General features: G+C 41.0%; 1 protein-coding gene across 4 annotated transcripts in view; it reads left to right on the top strand.

Moving 5' to 3' along the window:
• The first annotated feature begins 346 nt into the window (after nucleotides 1–346).
• Nucleotides 347–21751, top strand: part of PARD3B (par-3 family cell polarity regulator beta) — a 474018-nt gene continuing 452613 nt past the window's right edge. Inside the window, exon 1 of one of the 4 annotated variants that reach the window (XM_064161234.1) lies at nucleotides 347–553. In XM_064161234.1, coding sequence (XP_064017304.1) covers nucleotides 434–553 — 120 coding nt within the window. In that variant the 5' untranslated portion in view covers nucleotides 347–433. The remainder of the gene's footprint in view (nucleotides 554–21751) is intronic. The other 3 variants (XM_064161224.1, XM_064161243.1, XM_064161216.1) reach the window with 3 other exon arrangements.

Below are 21751 nucleotides of genomic sequence, written 5' to 3'. Positions count from 1 at the left end.
TGCACAGCGTGGTCTACGCGAAGCAGCGAGCCCCGCGGCGTCCCGCGGCTCCTTTAAGCCCGGCGCGGCCCAGCCTGCCCGGCGCCGCCGTGCCCCCGGCCGCCCCGTCGCGCCCCCCGCCGTACGAGGCCGCCCCGCCCGGTCCGGCCCGCGCCTCCCCGGAGAGCCGGGCGGGGAGGGGCGGGCACAGCAGCCCGCCGCGGCGGAAGGAGGCCGCCGGCCGTGGCCTCGCTCCGGCGCTGCCCTTGCGCGGTGAGGCGCAGCCCGGGGCTCCGCGCGCACCTGCCGCCCCCCCGCCGCGGCCGGGGCCAGGCACCTGCCAGCTGGGCTGCGCCCGCACCTGCGCTGCTCCCCCGCCCCGGCCCGGCCCGGCCCGGCAGGGCCCCGCGGCGGGCACCGCTCGGCGGCGGGCAGGGCATGGCGGGCCGCTGAGATGAAAGTCACCGTGTGCTTCGGGCGGACCGGGATCGTGGTGCCCTGCAAGGATGGGCAGCTCCGCGTGCGGGACCTCACCCAGCAGGCCCTGCAGCGCTACCGCAAGGCCCAGGATAAGGTGAGGGCGTGGGCCCGCTGCTGCCCGCCCGGGGGCCGGCCCGGGCTGTGTACGGAGCCGGGCTGCGGGGTGAGGGGCGGCCGGCGCGAAGGGTGGCCTGGGGAGAAGGCCCGGGGCTGGCGCCAAGGGCGAGCGGCGGGTACGCTAAGGGCGGCGGCAGGGCCGGGCTGCGGTGGCGGGCCCCGCGGTGATGGGGCTCACGGGGTAAGGGTCTGATGGCAGCCGTGTCACACATGCCCCTGCCAGATAGCTTGTGTGAGCAGCGAGTGCGGCGGGCCGAGGGCTTGCTCCGCTCAGCTAACAAGCTAGCACGGCTTGAGGCGTTTAAGGTTTCTCCTGGTGTTAATACTGTGTGTGGAGACCAGCAAACTTGATACAGACCGGAACAGAACTTTTATGCCATTAAAGCGTGTGCGTTCTGGCATCAGCTGCTCTGCGTGATGCTGCCTTCCTGGGTATGTGACTACTTTACATGAAAGCTTGAAAGGAGCTCCAGTTTTTCTTAAGTTGTACCGAATTACGCATAAAGCACTTTTCCCCTTTCCCTCCAAAAAGCAGGTGTTGAAGTCTAACGGAATAGTGTTTAGCGTTGATGGAAGAAGGCCTAGTGTTGCAAGCGTTGCTTTGTGAAAAAGGTTACAGTTACAAGCCCAGAGTTAAAGCCTCGCAGGGTTGTCCATCCTCCCAAGACGTCTGAGTGAAAACAAAAACTACACCCAACAAGTTAGGGTTTCTGTTTTGTGCTGGCTTCTTCTGTGCCTATTCAGTTGCTTGATATCCTGAATGCAAAACTGGAAGTAAAATTCTTGTTCATGCAGGTTTATTTTGAGAGAAACTTGCTACTAATTATCTTAAATCTATCCGGAATGGCTAAGGCTGCGCTGTGGTAGACATACTGGTCACCGTGGTAGACTTTCTGAACAAATGTTGTGCTTTAACCTGCCTTGAGATATGTAGATCTTGATAGATATTTTTAATGAAAAAAGTCTTTTTCTTAATGTATACTGAAAGTTTGTAATAGTTGCAAAATGTTCATGGGATTCTTGGTGCTGTTGTAGCCAATGGCTGGTGCGATCTTTTGCGCTGAACTATGGTTCAGAGTACTAAAAGACATATGGTCTTCTACAGGAAAATAGACAGGGAAAAGGTTTGATTTGCCAAGGCAAGAAATGTGATTTTATCAGAAAATGGAGTTTATCAGAAAGGGAATTACTTGTTTCAGCAGAGCTGAACTTAGGAATTTGAAATGTAAAATTTTATTTGAGCTTTGATTCGCGCTTGTGATGACATTGGATTATGGCTGAGAGATGTCTGCAAAGGTTTTGTATAAATGGTCCAAATGCCTGCCTTTTTTTTTTTGTAGAAGGATGCTTCATTTCCAGGTAAGGCTCTGACTGTTACGGAATCACAGAGTGGTCTGGGTTGGAAGGACCTCCAAAGTTCGTCTAATCCAACCCCCTCTGCAGTAATCAAGGGCACCCTCAACTAGATGAGGCTGTCCAGAGCCCTGTTGAGCTTCACTTTGAATGTCTGCAGGGATGTGGCCCCAGGCACCTCCCTGAGCAATCTGTCCGTGTGTCACACTACCCTCATGGTAAGGAACTTGTTCCTAACATCCAGTCTGTATCTACTCTTCTCTAGTTTGAAGCCATTGCCATTAGTCCTATCACTACAGGCCTTTGTAAATGGTCTCTCTCCATCCTCCCTGTAGGCCCCCTTAAAGGACCGGAGGGTTGCCATTAGGTAGGTCTCACTCTGGAGCCTCCTCTTCTCTAGGCTGAACAAACACACCTCCCTCAGTCTGTCTTCATAGCAGAGGTGCTCCAACCCTCTGATCATTTGCCCTCCTTTGCACCTGCTCTACTCATCTATGTCTTTCCTGTATTTAGGGCTCCAGAGCTGGACGCAATACTCCAAGTGAGGTCTTGCCAGAGCAAAGTAGCTGAATCACTTCACTCGATCTACTGGCCACACATCTTTTGATACAGCCCGATAGGAAATGTTTGGGACAGAAATTCCAACAACATGAGAAAAGTTCAGATAAATGCCAGACATTTAAGATGCATTACAGATAGTTTCTCATGACTTTGTACCCAATTTGCTGTTCAAGTAATATTCAAATAAAATTATTTTAATGCTAAATAGTCCTCTCCTGTGCCCTCTTCAATCTGAGCTCAAAATCATCCAGGCTTCCCTATAGGACAGCCAGAGGCCAGAGTTTGTTTTCTGACTGCATCACATTTCTTGCCTTGGCAAATAAAACTTATTTTTCCTGTCTATTTTCTTGTAGAAGTATTGAATTTCTTAGTCTGCATCGTAAAGGGAGAAAGTGGATCCAGGCCAGCTTGTTCAGAAATTGTTTATCACTTTGAGTGATAGTGGTTCAGAGCTTCTACAAGGATGTGTAGAGAGGAAGAATGGGGGAAGCAACCTAAGGACCTGAAAATTTTGCAACAGGTTTTCATTCAAGTTGTTAAAGAAAGTTTCATGACTTGTACATTCTTTCTCTCTCTCTCTGCACTGTAAATAGTCTCTTGTAGTGCTTTCTTTGATTAGTCAGTTTTCAGTCAAGGCAATTTGCAGTGGAACCAGCCAAAATGATAAGAGGGAATTATGTATTTATCTTGACAAGCATAATTTAGGGTTGATGCTCTTTCCTCAGGTGAAATTTGGGTTTGGTAAACTAGATCATACAGAAGTTGCAAACAATTCTTATTATTACTTTGAGAGCTTTTATTCATGCTAACATGGATCATTTTGGGTTTTGCTGTTTTCCTTCTTTACACTCTTTCTAAAATTAACTTTCTTTACAAAATATACAACCTTAGAGAGAGTGGGATTATCTCAAGATAATAAGTTAAAATCTGCTGTGAGGTGTGGGCACATAAAGAGGTTTATATTAAAGATAACTGAAGTGTGTGGTTTTTTTTCTTTTCAAAATATTTAGAATGTTTGGAATACTTCCTGTGGCAGAATGGTGTTTCTGTTGGCATGTTAAGTGTTCTCTAGGTAATACTTTTTTCAGGGTGTAAAGTCTTCTAAAACAACTAAGTGGAAAATGGTATTGTTAACGTGTCTAAAGTGTTTGGAAGAGGGAGGAAAATTGATTCAAGGAGTATCTTTCATAGTTGTAGAATGGAAAGTGAAAAAGGTATCTAAGATACAAGATTTGTGAAATTTGTATTAGTTAGGGTACTGTCAAATACCCAAAAATGTGTGTGGTGGTGGTGTGGTGGTGTGGTTTTTTTTATTTTGAGGGTTGTTTGCTAGGTCAGTCGTTTCTGAGAGACTTTTGGTAAATAGCTGACAACTCTGCTGGTAGTTGCTAATTGTAGCTGCTGATTTTCTTAGCAAGTTTGATTTAGTTACACAGCTCAGCTGCATTAGCAAGATTTGGTCATGAAGGCTCAGTTGCTCTGTTTACTGAAGATACTGGGCCAGTTTCAGCTGAAAAACTGATTTTTTTTTGATGTTTACTGAGTTCTAGAGGTACTGTTGCAGTTCTGAATGGTTAGATCTTGTCTGATTCACTGGAAGATGCAAGTAACTGGACTTACGAACTGTTGTCTGTATTACAGTATCACAAGATTTCTGTGCTCTTGGATTTCATGATACGAATAGTCTTAGATGTTTAAGAAAACGTTTTGTTGATCATCTGTTTTCTGAGAAGTGGCTGTCATCTCGGGAAGTAACTTGTGGTTCAGTAAAAGGAAGCTCTGGAATTTTGTTGTGACTTAGGACCTGCTTTTGTTGCTGTTCAGTAATGTGTACGTGTAAAGCTTTCTGCTGATAGATGCAGTAGGATTAATGATTCCTTATTGTCAGCTCAATCCCATAGTATTTCTTGTAACTGGGTGTTTGTGGTGCCTTAGGGAGCAATTGCATGTCCTTTGTTGTACTTAGGATTCTTTGCTTGAGTGAGAGCCCGCAAAATACTGGGGTTGCAGTGCCTCTTCTTACTTTTTGCTTTTCTATGGCTATAAAGGGTAGCCCTTGGATGCAGGCAAAGGTACCTCATTGATTGTTTTCCAGTGACTTGAGATACCTTTTGCTTGTTGTTGGGCTTTTTGTGTTGTGGTTGGTTTTGTTTTGGGTTGGCTGGTTTGTTTGTTTGTTTTTCCCCCCTGAGTATGTGGATGACAGAGGGAGGAGGGTGTTCTGGATCAGCACTGAAGTTTTCCATATACTATGGTGTTGTTGTCTGGCTCTACCTCGGCCTGTTGAAAACAATTCCTCAATCCACAGGGTATCAAATATAGCTGAGCTAAACACACCATTGTGCTCACACTTTTCCCGTTTGAAATGCCACTTCCCTCAAGTGGGAGGCAATACTTGGATTACCAACTTTGAAGAGAAGCCCTTAGTTCACCCAGAGATGCTACTTTGCTAGCTCCGAGGCCTTTAATTCTCTTGGGACAGAAAGTGATGTTCACCCAGGGAAAAGAACGGCTATGAGACTAGCAAATGAAATTCGCAATGGCTTTTCTTCAAGCTGAAGTTAAACTTTTCCAAGGAAAAAATATAAAAGCATCTGGCTGTTCCAGATGTTATTCATCTCTCTGGCAGAATTAGACATGGAGAAGTTATGTTTATCATCTGTGTGTTGATTTACTCATGTTTGCATGTGAGGAGCTTGTCTAGATGACTTGATTGAAGGGACTACTTCAGCTGTCCAAAGTCAGGTTGGTAGAAGCCAGTTGAATAGGTGCTACATGCAAGGCATGTAGCACAATTAATAGGCACTACAACTCATTTAAATATTAGTTTTAAATGTGTCATTTTAAGCACAGTTCAGTTCTTGAGAGTCTCACTTTCACAGCTTTTGTGGGCCTTCCTTTGGGAATGCTGCCACAAACTGTTTTCTAGGGATTTAATCTCCAGTTGCTATGAGCATTACAGGATGTGTTGCTGTCAAGAATATACAGAAGTGAGCAGCTGATTCAGGAATGGCAGTGGTAATTTTGATTGGCAGTCAGTCTGAGTAGAAAGCAGTAATGCAATGACTAAGTTGATTCAGGAATGGTGCGTTTTTTGTTAGCAAAAATGTAGTGGGTCGTATGGGTTGTATTGAAGATCTTCCCCAGATTTATTACATTTAAAGAGCTAATGCTACAGGCCCTTTTCTGATTCCCAGTAAGAAAATACTTTCCCCCTTTTTTTCCATTCTTGCTTGCTACACAGCATGATAATTAGTTTTCTGGGCTGATGTATTGCTGTTGTAAATCAGCCAGCAAGCAGGAGTAGTACTAAGTGTTCCTGTAGTTGCTCTGAAAACATTGAGGGTAGGGAAAATGAAAACTTATTTTTACTTTAAACTCTATGCTTACAAGACACTAAAGGTCTTAAGCAATTAGTATTGTTGAAAACAAATCCTTCTTTGTATTTTTTGTTTAATTCTTGGGTTTTGCTTGTACAAAACAGAAATTATGGGCTCATGTGAACAACTAGATAGAAATGGTTGTCGAAATTCCACTGGACAGATTGTGCCTTGGATACACTGGTAAACTGAGAAAGCCACTTCATACAGAAAAAAAAATTAGAAAAATCCACGTTACAGAAGCCTTTTTTTGAGGGGAAAAAACAAATCTCTGCAGTACTTGTGTTGCATCGTCCTTAACAGAAGCATTTTTTTATTCCCCTCAGGTGGTATGTTTCTGGGTAGCTCTGTAAGCCTTATCATAAGCACCTTATTTCACAGAATCGCAGAATATTAGGGGCTGGAAGGGACCTTGAAAGATCATCTAATCCAACCCCTCTGCCAGAGCAGGATCACCTATACCAGATCACACTGAAATGCATCCAGGCAGGTCTTGAATATCTCCACACAGGAAGATTTTTTACTTGTTTTATTGAGGCTTTAGAAGGGTAATAAAATGCACTCAAACCCAGTCACAGCCTCAGTTCCAGCTACTTGGGCCACCCTGCAGTAGCTGGGTTGTGCTGATTCACCTCTACATCTTGAGACCCCTCTTTCTTCTCAGCATGTCTTTTCTTGACATCCTCTTGCTGGAGAGGTGGAAGCCCAGGTTCCTGTTTATTTCTTACATAGGATTACTTCAAGAACTTATTTGTAATAGAATTTTATATTGTGAGAAATTACTAAATGCACTGGAGAGGATTTTTTTTGGACTATTATCCTAAAGAGGTAATATTCAAGACAACTCTGTGAAAGTATTATTTTTTTCTCTTTTAATGTGCTGTGATTGTGCTGTAGACACCTCCATGAAGTATCACTGTTAGCCTACATTAACTTGTATTGTACTGTACTGTAGCTTTGACCTACATAACACCTCTATTAACTATTGTGTTGTTTTGATGTCATTAGAATCTGTTTTACTTTCTAGTCTGAACCTCCAGTTTCTATACCACCAGTACATCCATTCAAAACTGGTGACTCTGTTATGTTGTAGCAGGTGCCGTAGCACCTGCATAAGCACTTGAGTGCTTAGATTTGTTCTTGGGAATGCTTCTGCACTGGAAGGTTTAGACAAGTTGCTTGTGGGTTTCAAAGAGATGTACAGGCAGCATTTATTGCCTCTTTATTTGGTGTTTATTGTTTACTGTGTGCAAAAACCCCCACCCTTACAGAATGCTTGACCAAGCATGGCCCTTACAGCTGGTAATAAGTATAGCATTTATATGAGTGCTAGATAGAGGGGAAGATGAATGATTGTAGTCTAACAAAGACTCATATTTGGAATCCAAGAATTCAGTTGGATGAGTAGAGCCTAGTAACAACTGGCTTTGGGCTCTTTTTTTTTTTCCTGGCTTGGGTTTCAGCTTCAAAGATGAGGCTTCAGTGAGCCAAATGGTTTTGCAGTACAGCTTGTCTGAGAGAATGTTTTTCAGATTCCCAGTAAATACTAGCTATTGGTAAATTGTAATACACACCCTCCCTGTTATTTTTCCTTACCAAACTGCACAAATTTCCCAATCAGTAGAAGAAAACAGAGTTCTTAGACTAAAAAAGAATCTGACACAATCTGAAGAAGCTCTTGAGATCTGCATTTCTGAAAACCTGTGTGGCTTTATTTTGTTCTTTGATCTGTTCCTCTGTTTATCAATCCTCACTTAAATTGTAGAAGATTTTCAGGTTGTTAAAGAAGATACTATGTCATTCTCATAAATCTACCAACAGTTGATCTGGTCTTTATTCTCAAAACCTGAGTATCTTAAGTTTGATGGATTTTTCTGAGAGAAGAAAAGATTGCTTGATATACTAATCTCTTGGTTATTTTAATGTATACGTCACTGTACATGTTAAGAGTAGTTTCAGCTGCAAAGATGTTAGAATTTAGCATGTCTCTCTTTTCAAGGAGAGACAAGTCATAAATCCTGGTGGGTTAATCCCCTGTGTGTGATGGAATCATCCCGTGGCCTGACTCTGGAATGGACCTTGAGCACCCATCTGGCAGTTAGGATTATTTCTTTTAATTTGGGCATGAATTTATTCCTTTCCATTACCTGTGAATGTTAGTGGTAAAGTGCTTAGTGTTTTCACATTTCCCTGAAAGCTACTGTTACACATTTCTGTCCTGCCAGTAAGCAGACAGGTGATCTTCAGCTGCTACATCTCTTGACTGCTTCAAGAGATGTGTGTACCACTCTGCAGCATCAGGCCAGCAGATTTAATTGCATATTTATAAATATCGGTGCTTGTTTTGCTCCTTGTTTATGTTTCTCCTTCAGTGACAAGGTTTGAGGACATACAGTGCCCTGGGTTTGGCTAGTATAGGGTTTCATTTTCTCCTAAGAAGTTGTTGGAGCTGCCCCCAGCCATGGGCAGCTGAACCAGCCAGTGGGCTATTCCATACCATGTCATGCCCCCTACTTAAGGGGAAGAGTGGCTTGGTGAGTGGTTTCTGGTGTGAGGAAAAGCATTGAGTGAGCCAGTTGCATTCTGTATCACTCCCTTTACATATGACTTGGTTTGTGTCATTCTTTGTACTGTTCTATTAAATAGGGTTCTGTGTTTTGTTTCTAGCTTCTGCTGCCCATCCTACTGGGAATAGAGTGGGGTGAAGAGGGGTTGGGGAGCAGCTGTGTGAGAGGCCTCGAGTGTCTCTAGCCTCTGAGCCTAAACCTAAGACATGATCTTTCCTAGCCTTTCTGATAGTCTTGCAGTGCTGGATGGTACTCATGATGATGAGGCCAGAGTTTCATGTAGAGGGTTTGGATTATAATTTTCCAATTTTCCCATGTTATAAGGACTCTACTACTGAATGTAGGTACTGTTCACTGCAGTTTCTACAGAGTCAGGCATTTTTTTGTTGAGTGCAGTTCTTAGTGGCCCAATTTACTCACTGTGACTCTTGCCTGAAATTTTAAGTAGTCTCCTGTAGTACTAATTTGGTGCTAGATGTGTTAGGTGTCATTTTGTGTATTATAAGGCTTTCCACTAACCTTCTCTACTTGCTGACTTTCTTATTTCTGAGCACAAGCCAGGAGTGAAAGCAGACTGCAAATTTAAGACATCACTGATAGTCGTAGTGTTGGCTGCAGGCTGATTTTGATACAGTCCTTTTGTAAGTGATGTGTGTTATGAGTAGGGAAGAACTCTGCTTAATTAACTTGTTCCTCCATAGCTTGTTCAGAACTGCAGCTCCTGCCTAGAGATCAGTTGCAGAATCTTTCCTATGGATTGCTGGTTGAGCAACTATTGAAATTGTGATTCTAGTCTTTTCTATAAAGCTTTTAAAACTAATTCAATAAGGCTTTTAACGGAGAGTTCTCATCTGAGAATATTTGTTGGATTTATCCTGGACACTGCAAATATGGGACAAATACAGTAGTGCAGAAGTAGAGGGAGTGATGAACAAGGCTACTTGTGACAGTGTGCCTGTAGCTCTTCAGAGAATAGAAGTAATTCAGAGGTTTTACATATCTGATCAAGGTGGGGTTGCCATTTTGCTGCAGTCTTAAGCCTTGAAAGGCTTTGTCCTGTGTTTTCTTTTTCATGGGCAAAGCCTATGTAGTTGCTTGATGAAAACTGTTCCTCAGTCTATCTAGGATAAAACAGAGGGTAATTTAATCTTTTAGTTCACTAGCCTGTGTCCTACTTTGTCTCTGTAAATTGGGTGATTTTACTGCATCTCACCCATACTTTTTTTTTAAACTAAAGCTCTGCTTTTAAAATAAATTAAAGATTTTTTCTTACTAATTTTGCTGTGTTCTACTTGAACTGTGAGTTAGTATCACTAAGCCAAGACTCCAGAAGGCTTTCATTTAGAAATGAAAACTTTCAGGGGAATGAGACAAATCACAGAATCATAGAATGTTAGGGGTTGGAAGAGACCTTTAGAGATCCAATGTCCAACCTAAGGCAAGATCACCTAGGATGGGTATGCATCCAGATGGGTTTTGAAAGTCTCTGGAGAAGGATACTTCACAACCTCTCTGGGGAGTCTGTTCCAGTGCTCTGACACCCTCCCCATAAAATGTCTCCTCATGTTGAGGTGGAACCTCCTGTGTTCCAGCTTGTACTTTTTATTCCTTTTCCTATCACTGGGAAGCACCAAAGAAAGACTTATCGCCTTCATCTTGACACACACCCCTCGGATATTTATAGATATTCCCAAGATCCCCTCTCAGCCTTCTCTTCTCAAGTTCTTTTAGACTTTCTTTATAGATGTTCAAATCCTGTAATCATCCTTGTAGCTCCTTGCTATACTCTCTCCAGCAGATCACTGTCTTTCTTGAACTGAGGAGCCCAAAACTGGGCACAGTGTTCCCAGCGCAGTCTCACCAGGGCAGAGCAGAGGGATAGGAGAACCTCCCTAGGTCTGCTGGACATGCTTTTCTTATGCACCCTGGGGTACTGTTGACCCTCTTTGCCACAAGGGTACATTGCTGAGTGATGGGTGACATTCTGTCCACTGGTGCTCCAAGGTCTTCCTCCATGGGGCTGCTTTCCTGCAGTTCTGTGAAAAAGGAATAGAGATACTATTTTTTGAAAAAGGTAGATATTTGTATGGGGTAAAAAAAAAAAAATGGAGTCTGTCTTGTCAGTCATAAATGATGATTCCTCTATGTTAGGCAAGATTAGCACTTGAAAATTCAGAGAAGTCTTCTGTATTGCCATCTCAGGGATAGCAATTTGGATAGCTCTCATTTGCCTGCTGACTGATGGGAGGTACTAAATTTACCTGAAAAACCCTACATAGAAACTACTCCACTGGCTTTACAAATAACAAAGTCAAGATGTAAGTTTTGCTTGAAATACTCAACGTAACTCAGAAATGCTTGGAATAACACTCATGGCCTGTGTGTTTTAAATTTATTACTTCTGAGGGTTTTTTCATCCTTATGATTATTGTTGTATTCAGTCTAGCAATTTTTCAAAGCTGTCAACGGAAATTGCTCTAAACTCTTATCCTTCTTGCATACTTTGACTTGAAGTAAGATGGATCAGATAGGAGTATGCCAGTGTTGACCCCTTCCTCCTTGAGTCTGGAAAAATGTTGATTTAGGCCATCTACCATTTAAATTTGATTTTGTGTGTTGTGGGGCAGTAATTGCAGCAAGAAATTGAAAAGAGTAGATGTTATGCTTTTGTATATGCAGTGTGATTTTTCTTGTTAGACCTTTCACACTGTATGAAAAATGTAGTGCTAAAGTTGAGCTGTATTACCCTTCTCTTCTCTCCTTGTCCTAGGTATCTGCTATGTGTACTTGCAAGGGTTTTTGTTTTGCTACACTGATATTCACTGGCATGTAACTGAATAGAGACTGAATGCCTACTTTTGCTTTTGGGGGGTTTATATGTCATGAATTTTGCAGCTACATATGTTGCCATTGAGTTCTTCCTGTGTGGAGTAACAAAATACATAGTAATTGCTCTCATCATTATATTAAATAAGCTGTAGTCAGAGACACTGGGACAACATTAAGTAAGTCACCTTTGGTAACTTCAGATGCTTCAAGTATGTGTGTACTGCCAGATGTATGTTACATTGTTTGTCTTGGTATGACACAACCATCTTTTGAATTCAATGAAAGTGGAGGAGTCTGGCTTATTGTTCATACTGCAGTTCATTGATGGCTGTAGATATGAAATGAGCATCTCACTAAATGGAAGTCTTGGTCAACCTCTGACTCTTGTCTATTCTCAAACCTTTAAGGCAATACGAAAAAAATACCAGCTTCTTTCCAGATGGCTGAATGCTTGATGTGTCTTTATGTTTAGCTGTCATTCAAATGTGAATGCTGTGGTGATTGTAAATGTCTTCCATTTTTCTGGTCTGAAATGATCCCTTTTATGTATTGTGTGTTTAGAGATTAACTATTTGGCTTATCAATAGGAATTTTGGAGGCAAAAAACCCACCCAACTTGATGGTATGGCAAAATCCAGGATGTTAGACAGTGCAAGTCTTAGCTTCATGTACCATTTTACAGCCAGTGGTTCTTTTGAAATAGGTTAGGGTGGGTTATTAACATTCTTTCAAAATGTTATTTTAGTTTTGAAACATTTTATGCATGATGAGTTTCATACTACTGGTTTTTGTTAGTGAAAAATGTTTTTCTGCAATCCAGGGTCAAGAGGAAGTTTGCCAGAATCACAGACAGGAGGTTTTTGTGGGAAGGAATTTAACTGGGAAGGAAAAAAAAAGATTTTGTTTTTGAGCTCAATGGTATAAGTTTTAGACAAATATGAGAGTTAATAAGCAATGCACAAGCTGCAACTTAATGATGAAACTATTTAATACTGTTGTAGTTTTGCTAAAGCTCACTTAATGAATTTTCAGGCTTTTTTTTTAATGTTATTTTTTTTGTTTTGGAGCCTTAATTCACATTTATTTTAAGAGATACCTCTAATACTGCAGCCAAAGCTGTAGCAGGTTCTCATAGACAGCCAGAACACTTGTGTTGTGACCATTATACCAGAGAATTCTGGTGTTATTTTTTCCTCTCTGTTAAACTGCAAATGGCTATTTCCTTACTTATAGCCATTTTAAAAAGAGAAGGAACTGCTTCATTTCATGTGCTTGTTTTCTTTGAGGCAGAGCATATAATGACAAACTTCAATGAAAGTAGATCCAATGACTTCGCTGAAAATCCTTCAGCATCTTGTCACTCAACTTACCAACTCTCTACAAATGTTTGCATGAGTTGAAAGCTGAGATCTAATCATCCTTATAAATGAGAAGGTAACATTACCCTGGAACATGCAACATTACACTGCTGACAGGGCATTATGATAAAGCATTCCTGTACCTGGTTAGCCTTTAGCATTCTTGAGAGTAGAGGGTATACTCTGTTTGCTGTAGACATTTCCATCAACTCTTTGTTTAATTTTACAGTGATGTCTTACTTCTCCAAGTGCTTAAGCATGACATAATATATGGAGGCAATGTACATGAATACAGTTGTGGAGCCCCAAAAGAATGAATGAGGTAGCTGATCAAAAAGTAAATGGAGCTTGTGTGTGTGAGCATTGAACTGCAGACAAAAAGATTGTAATGGCATCTAAGGACTGTTTTAGAATACATGCCAATAGAGCATTTGATCAAGTTTGTTTACCAGCTATTGTTTTTACTTGGAGTTTCTTGTGGAGTTGCACTGACTGGATTAAAATTATGCAAGGACAGTTACCATGTGGCTGTCCTGCAAGCTCTGGAATGAAATTCCTGGTCAGAGCATCAGTAAAAGCTACTATAGAACAGTAGCTAGAATATGTACCTAGGGTGTCACCTTCCATATTTGGGCTGAATGCTCTACTTACTGTAGAACAGCTAACAGACAGGTGATTTATTTTGCTTTGCTGCCTTCTTTTTTCCCTTACATTTCAGAAGCTATTAATTCCCAACTCTTGTGATCCTGTTTTCTTGAAGGTACTTTAATGGAGCAGCGGAAAGCAGTTAACTTTTGTGCTTCAGGATAAGGGGTGAGGGAAACTCTTCTGTACACGGGTGGTGTGTAGTATAACATTTTGATGATGTGTTAATTCTGGTACATTCTATGTTTTTATTTAGGTAAAGGTGGAAGTTTATTTCAGGAGTGAAAGAATTGTCGTGTTTGGGTTTCATGCAGTTCTTTCGCTTGGCTCTGCCAATGCAATTAGAGGTAGAGGTCGTTTGAGCTATTCACCAGGTGTTTGCTGTGTCTCAGAAGTGGAATACTCAAACTTACCAATATTGTAGTGTGGTGATATAAATACTGTTAGTATAACAAAAGACAAGAGATTATGTAGTAATGGCCACTGTCTAATATTAAGCTGGTAGATACTTTAATTACTTTCTGAACTTTCAAACAAGGCAGAAACAGTGAAGCTGACTAACCTTTATGAAGTTATGCCTTCAGAACATTCTTGATCCACTCATCTTTGATACTGAGAAGTAAATGGAAGAGGTAAGCTGGTTAAGTTAGCATTTTGTGTGAGAACAGAGTAGTGTGTAACAGCTTCATCTAGTATGTACCTTACTTTACCACCTGCATGGTTGAAAAACCTTCATTTCCCTTCCCATGCACCTAATTCCTAGTTGATCTGTTACTTTCTACTACTACCTCCCTTCCCCCCATCTTTATCTTGTAACAAACTTCTGCCTCAACTAATATTTTGGATATTTAAAATTACCATGGATAACAAGCATCTTTCTAGCATTGGCACCTACAGTTGCCACTAGTGGCTCCATTTTGGAGTACAGTGAGCAAAAGTAGTGTGAAAGGTCATATGGACCCCAAATCCATGCTTAACCCTTCCTCTAAATAGAGTAGTGAACCATGACTACTAGGAGGTTGTTAGAGAGTGTGGAGAGAACTAGTTAGATCTGATATAGGAACCAGCCAGAACTGGTGCTGTTGCTGAAATGCGCCAGCCCTGGAAACGTGAGAAGATGGTGGTGGTGGTCTGGGTTCTAAGTGGCCAACCTTCTGGCAAAATTCCTCCCCATCCTCTGCTTGGTAGTTGATCCATGCAGGAAATAGGACGGCACAGTGGTTTTACAGGATTTCAGCATATCTGATCTGCATCATCCTCCAGGCATTCATATTCTGCTTTTCTGCAAGTTAGGGGACTGCTGTTACTCCATCACCTTTGAAACTGCAGGCTGCTTCTGATAAGCAGAGTCAGCTGCAAATACATTAATCATTTTATCAAAGGAAGACCCAAACAGTTGTAAATAAAATAATCTTAGATAGTTTCTAGATGCCATACTGAAGTGGTGGCTGCTCTTATTGTAGTTTCTGAGCCATTTATCATTTCTTGTTCAAGATCTGATACGCTTCATAGCTGAGTTTGTTACAAACTGAGTTATGTGCATTTCCAGCCAGCATGAATTTTTGTTACATGTAGCTGTATCGGGTGGTTGAAATTTAAAGAATCATTTAGTTTTAGTTGGCAAAATAGCAATGTTGTTCTGTTACATAATCTGGGCTTTGGCTCTGAAATACAGTGGTCTTGTACATGTGCCTGAATTATTTTCTCACTATTCTTTGTTCTCATTTCTGTGTGAAAAAATGGGTGGCCATTTCCAGAATTGGCTCATAGTTCCAAGTGCTCACTTTTAAGTTGGATTTTAAGAAATTATGTTGTTAGGTTTACTTAGGTATGGTTTGTTCTGGAGCTGTTTTGCTAACTTACAAACAGTGAGTATTTGTGTTTCTGTCTCAGGTAAGCCGTTTAGTCTAATGGGCCTGATGAGCCAAAGGATATTGTTAGTTTATAATTTAAGATTGGCTTACACTTGCATTTTTACATTTGTATCTTGATCAGAGAGCCTACTGCTGTGATGGTTTGGGTGTACCCCACCCCCCCACACTTTTAGAAATACCCAACTAGTCTCAGCCAGCTCTGGGAATATAAATGAAGCTATTTATTTGCAGCTAGCACAATATACAAGCAAATATTTACTATATGTACAGTTATATACAGAAATATGCAAGGTAAAAGTTAATACAGAAACGCAACTCCCCTCTGAGAAACCTGAGTCCCCAGGAGGGGCTCTCAACCACCCCTCCACCTTCCCCCTGCCCCTCTCAACCTTACCTCAGTCCTAAGGAAGAATAGAGGTTCAGCCAAGAAGTTAAGAAGCAAAGGTGAGTGGAAGGTGAGGTTAGGGAGATGCAGCTCAGCCAGAGTCCAGCCAGAAAGTGAGACAAAAATGGCGAGAGTGTTATCTAATGCTTACCGTTCTTCAGCAAGACTCTGAGGGGAGTAGACATCACCACTGTTTTCCTTTCATAGCCTATGATCTAGTTTTTCTCACCTAAACATTCTATGCTGCTTCAAACTAGCACAATGCACAGTATTTTTTTCCTTGCATATTCAGCTGCCAGGATAAACCAGTGTGCTCTTGTGGTCTTTAGTGACAGTAGAGTTTGTTAGGTGGAATTAAATAACTGCCTTCCCTGCCTTGTGACAAATTAAAAGACTTTCTACTTATTAGGACATGGCACTATTAATTTCTCAAAGCATAATCATTTTAAAATTGGGTAAAACCCTCTTTGCACCTGCTCTCTCTGGGGGACAGAAGATATTCACTGTCCTAACATTCTGCTGTGACCTACAGTATGCAGGTGTCAAGTGACTTGGGTGGAAGAAGCCATGCCCCATTGCCATGATTTCTAACCTCTCGAGAGCTCTAAGTGTGTTTTGTGTCTCATTGTTTGTCTTCCAGGAGCTCATAGTAGAATCTTTGAAAAAGCAGAACTGAAGTAGGTTGATCACAAGCCAGCAAGGTGCTGTTGTAGCCAGGGGGGCCAATGACATTCTGGGGTGTAGTAAAAGGGCTGTGGCTAGAAGGTCGAGAGAGGTTCTCCTGGGCCTCTACTCTGCCCTGGTGAGACTGAATCTCAAGTACTGTGTCCAGCTCTGGGACCCCCAGTTCAAGAAGGACACAGAGCTGCTGGAGAGAGTCCAGCACAGAGCCACATAGATGATTAAGGGAACAGAACATCTCTCTTACGAGGAGAGACTGAGGGAGCTGAGGCTCTTTAGCTTGGAGGAGACTGAGAGGTGACTTCATCAGTGTTTATAAATATGTAAAGGATGGTTGCCAAAAGAGTGGAGCCAGACACTTCTTGGTGATGCTCAATGGCAGGACAAGGGGCAATGGGTGGAAGTTGAATCATAGGAAGTTTCTTTTAAACATGAAGAGGAATTTTTTCACTGTGAAGGTGACAGAACACTGGAACAGGCTGTCCAGTGGGGTTGTGGAGTCTCTCTCTCTGGAGATACTCAAAACCTATCTGGATGCATTCCTGTGTGATCCAAGTCTTTCTTGCTATAAGGTGATAGCTATATAACTTGTAAACATTTTGCATCTACTCAGGAAAACCAGAATCTGTTAATTTATGTGAAAATTAATCAGAGAAGGAAAGAGGAAGGAAAAGAAAAGAGGAAGAAATTTTGTTCACCCACAATGAAGTTTGGTATATGGTAATATGAAGAGGATAATTGAAGGAGGTGGAAATAAGTGATTATCAGTCCTCACTGTTGTGTTTTGATTTGTTCTCATACTAGTACCTAATCCTACTAATTTCTCAGTGCTTTGAAGATGGCTAAAGGTCAAGAAATACAGTCCCCTGGTAACTAGGGATCGAGTAGTGACTTTTTGGACCATTTAGCATGTTAAATATAAAGCTGATAGCAAGCTGTGCTTGTGCTACGTTAGTCTCATTCCAAAAGGAAGCTGTATTTTCTGGTTGTTGGCTGTGTCTGTCTTCACTCGGCAGTCCCCTTAACTTCAAAGGAAAACAAGGAAATATTTTTCTGCCCATCACCAGATGGTAACAGTTTCTCTCTCACAACTCTGTGATACTCCACCAGCCTTACACATGAATCGTTCAGTTTTATTTTGTTGTTTTTGCTCTTTCCTCTCTGATCCTTAAGAGGCAGCAGGGCAAATACTGTGAGCAGACTTCACAAAAGCTAAAGATGTGTTGAGGTAAAATCGAGCTTAGTGACAAAGATAAATCTGCTTCTGTATTGACCTGATCTGATTAGAGTCCTCATTTTGACGTGAGGTTTTTAGCACCTTCAAAGACAGACCTTTTAAAGTAGGGTATTTAGAGTGACCTTATGTAAAGTTCTGTGGCTTGTGGTGGTGTTGGCTTCTTTTTTTCCCCCTCCAGGACTTCTCTCCTGCTTCAAAATTGCAGCATTTGGCTATATCATATCCAATGACATTAAAAAATTGAGGGAAGCAGAACTTTCCATAATTGTGTCTTGAAAGATTAAGTAAAGGAACCTAAACAAATCTAGTGCATGTGAAAAATAACCCAAACATAAACCAAGAATTTTAATGTCTTTTTTTTTTAAAAAAAATTCATTTACTTAGAATAACTTCTGCTATAGTCTAAAAGCAAATCTTCTGAATAGCAGGGCAGATTGTTTGGTTTTTAGAAGTATCTTTGCTTCAGCTTAGATGTAAATGTTGAATTTATTGCTGCTGGGAGGAATAATTTTTTTTCTATGCTATCTTGCTGTGTGAAGAAAGCTTCTTAACCTCTCTGAAAATCCAAATGTGTGCTTTGCTTAGAAACAAAGCATCATGGCTGTATTATTTAGACTGGCTTTACTTCATATGATCTTCCATTTTAATTCCTATGTTGAAATTGGGACACAAGCTGACATAAACCAGGCACAAAATGATCAAATGTGCTCTTCTCCAGTATACACTCATGTCAAAAAGTTCTCATTTTTTGAGAGCTTTTGTGTTTTTGTGGTTGATGTTTATAATCTTTGATAAAAATGGTATTTGATGCTATTTTGCAGATAACTTCCCTTCCCCTTAAACGTACTGGTTTAAGGCTTCCTCAGTTACTTAATTTCTAGTATGTTCCCCATGCATGAAGTTACTTATATTTGTTCTTTGCTTTGAGTTTAACTTGGAAACAGCTCAGTACACTGTAATTGTTGCATGTGAATTATTAAGGGAGGCTGACTGTGGAGGAATTTTAGATAGGAGTTAGCTGTTAGTGTTTGGGGGATGATACCATGCTCAACAGTTATGTTGTAGTTCAGTATTCTTTTAATTTTCTTGACACAATGAATCTAACATTGCTTAAGTTACTATTGGGTAAGAACTCACTTCCAGAGGTCCTTGTGCAGCAGGCAGCAATGTCCTGTCTTAGCCTGTTGAAACATGTAAGAACTCTGTAAATAGCTCAGCTACATAGTTAAATATGTCAGAGTTGTGATGCAGCCTATAATTTCAAAACCATTTACTGAAGTAGTTTGTTTAGTTGGACCTCTTGTTGCAGAAAGGGAAGTAGGAAGGAGCAGCTCTTGCTGAGTTAGGAGTGTTACAACTGAGGTGGATCTCTTAATCGGCAGATGCCTTCCTGGTAGGAAGCTGAAAGATGCAAACACTGCTCAAAATAGTGTCACTTTCAATGCTATGGGTTTTAAAAAAACTTCTAGTTTGCTTCACTTTTTAACCTACAGAACAGTTTCAGGGGCACATGTGTGTAACTGTATAAGCTGACATGAAAAGAGCCGTGCTGTTTGTGAATGCTGTGGAAAGAGAGGTGAAACCGTGTCTTGGTAGTGGGGCTGAGAGCTTGTTCGGTCAGCCTTGCTAAAGTTACTGTTCAAAGTGAAAAACATTGTCTTGTATATATTCAGAAGCTTGATTGCTTGGAAGTAACTTTATAGTCTCTTGTTTTATCTGGAAGACAGATTAGGAAGCACATTTTATAGTCTTATTTCTAGGACTATTTCTATTGTATGGTGTTCTGTGTTTTCTGTGGCTTGTTGCTGGATGCCTAAAGGCAGTTATTTCTGTGCAGACTACCTTCTGTCATTTGCCCTTACCTCACCTTTTAATTTCTGTCTTTGAACTCAAACTGTACAGATCTTTCTCTTGAATATTGCTGACTTGAGAGAATTTGTATGAGAGAATAGCTGTTAAAATGATATCACAGAATTAACTGGGTTGGAAAAGACCTTTGAGATCATCAAGCCAACCTATCACCCAACCCTTCAAATGAACTAAACCATGGCATTAAGTGCCCCATCCAGTCTCCTTTTAAACACCTCCAGGGGTTGTGACTCCTCCACCTCCGCTGGCAGCCCATTCCAATGGTCAGTCATTCTTGTCGTGAAGAATTTCTCCCTAATGTTTTTGTCTTCTCTTTAGCATCTTAAAACATTTTCACTTTCAATGCAAGTAAATTCAGTTTCTTTTGAAGGAGAACAGGAATAGCACAGAATCACATGAGAGGTCTTTCTTACTCTCTTAGTGTAATGTGTGTATTCCTTGTATTATCTTGAAAATTTGTACTGCTTTTGAATTTCTATCTAGAAACAATTTTAAATGCCTTGTTTAATTTTATGCAGTTGAATGACAGCTATAAAGACTAATTACTTGCTTTTAATAGTTTCTTTTCAGAGGTGAAACCTAGAAATGTGGGTTTCTAACTTAGGCAGTTGTACCGTTCTGTGAGCTAAGATCTGGAACCTTCCTGAGCAGTGAAACTTAAATGTAATTTTTCCTTCTTATTTTTGGAAGTTTGTGAAAAGAAGACCTAATTTATACTCAGTTGCCTTCATATAAAGAGACTTACATTGGATCTTGTCAGCGTTAGGATCTACGAAATTCAGTAGTTGTGTGATACAGACATAATCTCTTGTGCAGGATGCTGTTTGTCTTTGATTTTTACAGAACCTTTTTGTGTTTGCTTTCATTCCATAAAAATGTCATCTCTGCAACACACAGTATTGTTACAGAACTGATACAGTTCTTGTACTTAAGTGTTCTTCACATGTATGAACATGGCTCTTTGCCAGCTAGGAGGATGGGGTGTGATACATTTTTATTAGTTTCTCTTAGGTTGTGAGGACATTCAAATGTGTGTACTTTGTGTTGTTGCTGCCATCTAACCATTCAGGTCTTGATTCAGTGTTGAGAAATCCCTCTGCTGTGATTGAGGTGTCTTTAACAACCAGCAGTGACAGTAGGTCATATATAAACACTTCCTTTCTGATCAGCTATTGGTTTCGGGAACTCATGGTTCATTGTCCCATAAAACATGAGCTCCACCTCTGCTACAGCTGGTAATGGCAGCTCAGTTGCTGACAGTTAAAATGCCATCTGACTAGAAGTACTACTTCAGGATTATTTGGAGGTAGTTTTGGTAAACAAACAAAAAAATGCCAGAGGCTGTTCTAATTTAGCAATTTTGAGAAGTGTTTAGCGATAAAGATTGAGGCTGTGACCAATCTTGCCCATCAGTTCTTCCCCATCTCCTTTTTTATATTGAGCTCTGCAAGTCATGGTTTGAGAATAACTAGTACTTACTGCTATTTACCTGTAGGTAATAAAAATCATGATGACTTTGAGTGCTTCTAGAAATCACTAAATTCTTCTTATATATTGGGAGGTAATAGATATAATTGCAATATATAATCTAAAAATAGTTAAATAGCAGAATCTCTCTTAATGACCTTCATAGAACTATTTGGGCTGGAAAGAACCTTGGGTTAGAAAGATCATCTAGTTCCAACCCCTCTGCTATGGGCAAGGACACCTGTTACTAGACCAGGTTGCTTAAGGCCTCATCCATCTTGGCTTTGAATGCTTCTGGGATTGGAGTCTCCACAATTTTGCTGGACTACTTGTGCCAGTGCCTCACTAGTCTTACAGTGAAGAATTTCCTTCTAAAGTAAATCTGTCTTCTAGTTTGAAGCCATTGTCTCTTGTCCTGTCACTACATGCCTTTTTACAAAGTCCCTCTTTGGCTACCTGCAGGCCTCCTGCAAATACTGGAAGGCTGCTGTAATGTCTCTCCAGAACCTTCTCTTCTTCTGTCTGAACAACTCTCAGCTCTCTGTCTGTCTTCATAGCAAAGGTGCTCCAAGTTTCTGACCATCTTTGTGGCTCTCCTCTGGACCCCTTCTTAATAGGTCTGTGTCCTTGTGTTTTGGGTTCCAGAGCTGGAAATAGTACTCAGCTGGGGTTTCACAAGAGCAGAATAGAGTGGAGGTGAATCCCTTCCCTTAATCTGCTCACCACACTTTTAATGCAGCCCAGGATTTGTTTTTCTTTCTGGACTGCAAGACAATTTAACCTAAACCATCTCACTTTTATAATACTAAAATATCTAGTTAATCAATAAATAAATTGTGATTGTAGGCTTTTCAATCATGTTTTTATACTATCTAAATGCCAAAACCTGATGTAGCCCAGAGTCCAATCCTTCCTCCCAACTTAGCACTTATTCTGTGGATGTGTACCAGGGGTATGTGGTTTCTGGTT

This window comes from Pogoniulus pusillus, chromosome 2, assembly GCF_015220805.1.
Source record: "Pogoniulus pusillus isolate bPogPus1 chromosome 2, bPogPus1.pri, whole genome shotgun sequence".
NCBI lineage: Eukaryota > Metazoa > Chordata > Aves > Piciformes > Lybiidae > Pogoniulus > Pogoniulus pusillus.
Note: the sequence above shows the minus strand (reverse complement) of the source record. Positions and strands in the feature narration are given on the sequence as shown.